At 42.6% G+C, this 7,604-nt stretch overlaps 1 protein-coding gene across 1 annotated transcript; it reads right to left on the bottom strand.

Moving 5' to 3' along the window:
* Positions 1 to 255: 255 nt before the first annotated feature.
* On the bottom strand, positions 256 to 2,347 carry LOC311262255 (C-X-C chemokine receptor type 4-like). Its single transcript, XM_084361527.1, has 2 exons — positions 2,266 to 2,347; positions 256 to 1,951 (listed from the first exon to the last, which is right to left on the bottom strand). The coding sequence occupies exons 1-2, from the start codon at positions 2,272 to 2,274 to the stop codon at positions 821 to 823; spliced, it is 1,140 nt and encodes a 379-aa protein (XP_084217653.1). The 5' UTR covers positions 2,275 to 2,347; the 3' UTR covers positions 256 to 820.
* Between the last annotated feature and the right edge of the window lie 5,257 nt (positions 2,348 to 7,604).

Genomic DNA, 7,604 nt, shown 5'->3' with positions numbered 1-7,604 from the left:
CTGCTCAAGATGTAAAAGTGCACAGATGTTCTTGCAATTACAGGGCCGGCCTGCTCAGCAGTCCTTCTGCTTTTGAGTCAGATCAGGTGGAGACATTTGTGTTCGGACCCCCCCTCCCCCTCCCCCTCCCTCCCACCAACACACACACACACAAACACACACACTCTCACACACACACACACACCTCATCCCCCACCCCCTGAGGGAAGGGGGGGCTGGTGTTAGGTGAAAATGCACACCACACAGTCGTTATGAGAGGCATTGAAGTTTTTTATTTTTACGTTAAAAAACACACACATTTAAAAAAAGGTGTAAAAAAAAGCAGCAGGCAATTTCGTTCTTTTTTACAAAACTTCCAGTGAGTGACGACAATAAATAACAGCGTTCAGATAATCACACAACTTAAGTGCGAACACACAAAATGCTACAAACTATGTACAGGTTTAAAGAGCAGCTACCATCCCTGATAATAGAAAAGAAAGGGGCATTGTACGCCTGAGCTTTGATACAGCATCACAAATTGTAAAGATGAAAACAGGGAAAAAAAATGGATTTTGTTTGCACAGCTGAATGAATGGAAATGAGGCACTGCCTGAGGACACAATCTGCTTTGAGGAGATATAAAACTTGCATAGAAAATCGCACAAAAACCCTTACAAGACACACAATTGCCGTAAACAAGGCCAACAAATCAAACTGTATAAACACTCTTTTGTTTTTTTTTTTACATTTGTACAAAATGTAGTTCTTTGAAATTAAAGCTTAGTCTTCTCTCCTGAGAGTTTCAAGTCACAGACTCGTGTTGAGTTTGACTGTTTTGTTAACTTGACAAAACACTTGAGGACTCGGACTCGGTTGACACGGATGAAATGGGTCCTCGCTTTTTGTTCATGAGAGTCGCCTTCTGACTTGACCTGCTGGTCACTGACAGTGCACTCCTGGCTGACTTCTTAAACATAACTCCCAGGAAAGCGTAGAGGATGGGGTTCAGGCAGCAGTGGAAATAAGCCAGAGCCTCTGTGACCGAAATCCACTTTTCCACCGCTTGTTGCAGTTTACATGTGGACGGGACTACGTTCAGCATTATGAGAGTGTCCAAAAAGATGCCAACACAGTAGGGCAGCCAGCAGGAGAAGAAACACAGGATGAGGATGACCGTGGTCTTCAGGGCTTTCTTCTTCAGCACCTGGCCCTTGGAGCCTTGCGACAGCTTGGCGATGATGATGCAGTAGCAGATGAGGATCACCAAACCTGGTAGTATGAAGCCAACCAGGATGTGCTGGAAGCGGAAAACGACTGTCCATATGAGACTGGTGTCCCGTGGGTAGATGCGTTGGCAGATGGTCCTTGCGTCCGTGGCCTCCATGGACTCGTCTGTGAAGAGGTTGAAGTTTGAAGACCCCGTGCTCTGCACCCTGGCAAACACCAAGTCCGGTACAGTCAGCACAGCAGCAGGCAGCCACACACCCAGATAGATCACTCTGCTCGCAAGGAGCTTCCTCTTGGCCTGGCTGTTGGTGGCGTGGACAACTGCCAAGTACCTGTCTAGACTGATGAAGGCGAGGATCAACACGCTGCTGTACAGGTTGAGGGTGTAGATCATGTGCACGGACACACAGAGGAAACCTCCACCGTACCAGCTGCTGGCTGCATCCACTGCCCAGAAGGGCAGCGTGAGGACGAACAGGAGGTCAGCCACGGAGAGATGGAGCCGGTACTTGTCCGTCATGGTTTTGACTTTTTTCTGGTAGCCCATGACAACAATGACTAATCCATTGCCAATGATCCCCAGAACAAATATTATTCCGTAAACTGTCGGGAGGAAGATCTTGTTGAAGTCGTTGCTGAGCGCGCTGCCACATGGCTCCTCCGAGTCAAATGGATAATCTCCAGACTCCTCTGAGAAGTTCTCGCTGTTGTTGCCGTAATACATGTCAAAGTCTATCTTAAACTGAAAGAAAAGAGAGACGAAAAGTTAGAAAAAAGTTGATATCTAGGTTGTTTACAGTATTTAACACAATTTCTCCTGCAAATTCTAGTACCACCTTGTTTCTAATGCTGGAGCTGTGGAAGATAAAATTCCACTTTTCTCCAAGTTGCTCATGTTTATAGTTGAATGTATTTTAAAAAACAAGTAAGACTGCAGTGACTTGTACACCTAGGTGGAAAAATAGATCTCCAGTAATTGCCCTTTAGCAGCCTCAGGTTAGAAACACAGCCAAGTGTCACACACAGGTTAAGAAAAGCGCTCTGAAACAAACTCACCTCGCCCATGTTGAACACTCGTTGGTTATGTAACGTCAGGACACGGTGTGTGTGTGTGTTTGCGTGTGGAGCAGTGCGACCACAGATGCGTCTCTGAAGAGGTACCAACTAACAAGTCAATAAATACGCCGGTGCTGTTGACCCCTCCCCCCGGGGGGCGGAGAGCAGCAGGATGCGCTATAGTCTCCAAAAACAGCCTGCCTATAAGACCAACGGACTGCTCAGCCTGTGGTGAGGGCGCAGCCACCCAACAGTTGTGTGCCAAAAACCCCGTCTGTTACAAAAGTTAGGCTTAAACAAACAACAAAACAGTCTGAGGGGAGAAAGTTGAGTGTGTCATCTTCATTTGAGCACTTTGACAATTACTTAGTTACATAAGGTTCATATTTTATTATCATTTATTATGATGATTAAAAGTCATCTCTGTTTTTTTCGTTTTTTGCTTTTCTCTAGATCAAATCAGGCTTCCCTTATGCTTAATTGTTAAGCATAACACTGATAAACAAAGGGCATGATTATTCTATATATATATTTATATATGTTTAAATATAGATAAATAGATAGATAAAAACACCAGCTCAGGATCAAAGATGACAGAAACATTCTTAATGAATTCTTTAGTGTTTCCAATGAAAATAAACCCTTAAATAGGAACATTTTAACAGGAGTTTATTTCAATACAATAAAGAATTAAAGGTGCAATATGTAAGATCTGTCAAATTCATGCTGTAAGCAAATAGGAGGCAGCGCTTCGCCCGAGTCATTGCTAGCTGCGCAGGTAGAGATCCGGACAGGACGGGCTGGGGCTAGCTGGTTAGCATGCTAACTTCAGTAGATATCTCTGCAACATACGTCATAACATCAGAACTGTGTTTTCAATGCAAATGATCCATATTGCACCTTTAAACACCCTTAATGAATGCTATAGTGTTACTAATGGAAATAAAAACCTAAAAAAAGAACATTTAAACAGGATTTTATTTGAGTATGATAATAAATTGAATTCTCATGGGTGTAATTAATGATTATGAATCCATTATTAAGCGCACCAAAGACCCCTACAGGAATATAGGAATGCTGCAATGTTTCTGTGAAGTTCAATGAGGTCTCTAAAGTAATTGATCGTATTAAGTCTTGACAGATGTCTGTCAAGGAAAGTTATTGGAAAATTAGAGCATTTTTTTGGATTATACAAGCCTCTCTGCAACATATCATCAGCACTTGCACTTCCCTCCCCACTCTGCATGAAGCGGCGGAGCTCTGACATTTAAATTGCTCGTTCAGCGTCTTCTCCCAACCTCGTATTTCTCTCCGCAAATCACTTTATAACTGCCTCTGATGACAGTTTTCATCAGCCGAGTTCTGAATCTGTCCTCACCTTTACACACCCTGTCACTTCTCAAGTGCTGTTATGTCTGCGCTGCTAAATGACCCCCAGCAGATCTAAGAACGAACCACACACCCAGTAATGTGGGATTTCTATCAAACGGCTCTCGAGCCCTCAGTGTTTTCGAATGTTCCTTCTTTCAAACCTCTCTGATTTCAGCAATGACGGCGCCGGGCCACACGAAACTGCCCGCCCCTCTACTCAGACGGAGCCGTTGGGTTGTCTGAAACTGAATATCCTCCATGTGGCATGCAAATACTACTTCATGTCTTTGATATATGAGAGCAGTGATCGATTCAGTGCGTCAGTCTGCATCATTGATTCTACTGATGTCTCCCCCTTGAGTTAGAGAGGGATTTTCAGGGTTTCATGACAACATAACATTTGGAAAACATCAGCAACATCATTTTCAGGGAAACAAAACTGCCTTTTTGTATGTAGGAATCATGATTCGAGAGACATCAGCCACGAAAACATAACTCTTCTTACAACACCAGAGGTTAGTTAAGGTGAGAGTGAGGTTCAGCAACTACAACCACTCTGTTGGTGGTTCGGTGCATTTCAAAACCTCGGCCCGAAAACCCCCAAAACTCACCACAGTTTGCATTTCAAAACATCAACAGGAAGGGAAAAAAATAAAATTAATACAATCGCGTGCGTCTACAAATGAGGAAGCTGTGTAAAAGATCACAGTCATGGCTGAATCATAAAAAGCCTGCTTCTATTAAAAGATGGGATAGAGACAATTGGCATTTGTGTTGTGTCTGTACAACATGATCGTGTTCTTCCAGACTATAATCTCCAGTGACTTTCAAAGAGTCTGAAACTGTAGACATTTCATGAAGGATTTGTGGTATCTGGTACTTTTTAAGAGTGAGGCGAGCCACGTGTTTTCTCCCCGAATGTCTTTTGGAATAAGAATAATAAGCAAATGAAGCATCTGCAGAAAACAAAGAGAAGACAGTTTGATTTGCAAGTAATCTGTTGAAAATGCACGCCGAAACATCAATGAGACAAACGCGGACGGAAAACAAACAGTAGCTTATAGTAGCTTAGTGAATATTTCTTTAATATGATACCAAATCAGCAATAATTCCGCCTTCACACACACACAAAATAATAACAAGTCCCTGGATTTAAATGAAAGGAATAAGCACATGTTGGGGCTTATCAAAGTGGTTGTAGACTAATCCTGCAAGTCGGACTCCTGAGGAGAGGAACAGGGGGAATCTGCAGCTCAGAGAGAGGCCACTGTATTGGTATGATGTCCTTATCAAAGTCACTCAGACACAGACAGTTGCTCTTTTATCTGTCTGCAGGAGGAACTCCAGGATTTCATCTGCGTGCTGAATAACATTGAGGATTTCATTTTTCACATGCTCCACTCTCTCCACAGTGGGGACTTCCACTGACTTCCGCTGAAGTTTTTTTGGGATGTTTTAAGTTTTTCTTCTGAAGCGCTCATATGTGTTTTTAATAACCACACATTTTGCTTAAATTTCCCCACGGCAGGTTTTAAACGTAGCGTTCTCTGTTTTGAATCGCGGGGGTCTTTGAAGAGATCCAGTTGCGTGGTATTGGATCACTTTGCTCATCCTTACATGAAAGATACATCTGTGTGCAAAATGTTTCGTGAAATTTCAACAGAATTCAGTCAAACACAATCACCAGCAACAATGGAGCAGTTATTTCAGTTGTTAAAGGGGCATTGTGTAGTTTTGGAGAAGAGATTCAAACTCAGACTTAATACGTAATGGGTAATAATACGAACTCTGGTGTATTTATCTTTTCCATACATACTGAATAAACAAGCTGTTCTCAGAGTAAAATAAGATCCCCAGAACACTGTTTCAAGCTCGAAAGGTGGCAGGGTCCGCCACATATAAAGTAAGTGAAACAGTATGAAATTGTGTTGTCCCTTAACGTCAGTTTGTTTATTCAGTTTATTCAGTCATGAAAAGAAAGAGTTTGTTTATTTAGTTTGTTTAGACATAAACAAATCAGTCAGTGAAGATCTTCTGATACACATTGTTCTCCAAAGCCTACAGTCCCACAGAGAAGAAGGTCCCACGAGTTCATGGACCAAGTCTCAGTGAATGTTTGGAGACTTTAGGAAAACGCAGAAATAATGAAAAATGGAGCATTTAGGTGGAATTTTCCAGATTCTGTGAACTCTGTGAACTACTGTAACTTTGGCACAGATGTTGTGGTGAGTGATGGAAAAGTTATGGCTTTTCTCTCCTTGTCTTGCTACCAAACCAGGTGATTTTTTTAATAGTTTAATTCATTTCAATAGAAAAAGGAAAAGGAGAGCATAATTTATAACAGTTCAGTGCAACATTTGTGCCTCGTCTTGTAGCTTTTTAGCTATAATCAGTGCGCGGCAATCAATCTCCTTCAGCAATTTACCTTTCACCATCTGTGGAGTCTGTGTGTACACGCAGCTTATCATTTTTGCAGCATTCCAACAAAAGAGATTTCACTCCTCATAATAAATAAGACCTTTTTTTTTTTTTTTCTAGGGGGTGCTTCAGCAGGATATCTGCAGCCTCCACTGTCAGCGTGAGGATTCAGATCTCTATCGGCCCAGAATACAAAAGATCTGTGAGCTACTTAGAATACAAATCACAAGAAGTGTGAACGGCAGCGAAGGGGGCTCTTCAGTGAAGAATGGCTATTGAAATGAGGCAGAAGAATGCCAGTGAGATAAAGAGAAGAATGAGCAGCGCTGTTCAGTCAACACCAGCCCTCCAGTTCCAACTCATCCCGGCCCCCCCTTCAGCAAGTCGACACGGGATCATTTTTCATAATGATACCTGTGTTCAAATATCACCTTCTCTTTTTCCCCCCTTTTAAATCACCACATTGAAAATAACATCCAGCCTTTGTTGTCGAGGCCGACTTTGGGTGTCGCCCGTAAATGCACCAGAGGTTTTTGGGTAACTCAAATACCTTTAATCTCTCGTCTGAGCTCTGAAAAGTGGCTCGTGTGTTTCAGCTCAAAACACGCACGTGTCCGAGAAGTGTGCATGCTTGCCAGTGCATGCAGACTCACATATTTGCGGGAGACAAGATTTTAAAATGTTTTTTCTGTTGTTGCGATATTTGTAGTACTCCCTCTTCACTGGCAGTTTGATTTAGTGCACCAAAAACATCCTCTACTTATTAAAGTGCTGTTCCATCTCACATTACAACCCACACGCCATTATTCACACTGTGAGAGTCATAAAAACAATCCGTAGTGAGTATTGAATTTATTTTGTGGCACATAATGTGCATTTTTGCATCGTGATGACAAGCTATGGCAATCTGTGGAATGTGAGAAGGGGGTCTGAAGTGTTGATTTTGTTGTTTTAAAATGACTTCAGATGATCTCAATGTCCCTGCATGTTTGTGCATCGAGTTATGTTCATTATTCACACTGGAATGCATAACTTCTTTATCTATCTATCGGTCGAGGCTCCATCAGGGTGCTTGTGTTTTTCCATCTCTGCGTGTGTGTTGGAGTGTGAAGTCTGCTGGTGGTGGGGGGGTCGGCGGCGGTCCTCAGCCAAGATTCATCCTTCGTTCTCTCCGATCCTTTGTTTGGGTTTTGACTTCTGTCAAGGCGAGATGCACCGAGCCTCAGTGAGCGAAACATGACACTTATCACCAGACTCAAATGTAGAGGTTGCGGAGAAGCGGCCAACTTCTCACATAGCGTCTTCACGTAGAGGCTGTCGGTGCAAGTGGAAACTATTGTTGGCACAGACAAACATTAATGATTATATTTCCACGCAGAAAAAAAAAAAATATTTGTAAAAGCATCCGCTTGCTTGCTTAAATGTTTGTGCTTGAAGAAAGAGCTCGAATTTGAACAATAGAGCCACTTTAAAGACAAAGCCTGCACCCTTATCTTTGGACGGCACCCTCTTAAACTTCCTACTTGGCTGTGCTGCTGCAAGTGTAGTTG

The sequence above is a fragment of the Pagrus pagrus genome (genome assembly GCF_965226575.1).
Source record: "Pagrus pagrus genome assembly, chromosome: 9".
NCBI classification, from domain to species: Eukaryota; Metazoa; Chordata; class Actinopteri; order Spariformes; family Sparidae; genus Pagrus; species Pagrus pagrus.
Note: the sequence above shows the minus strand (reverse complement) of the source record. Positions and strands in the feature narration are given on the sequence as shown.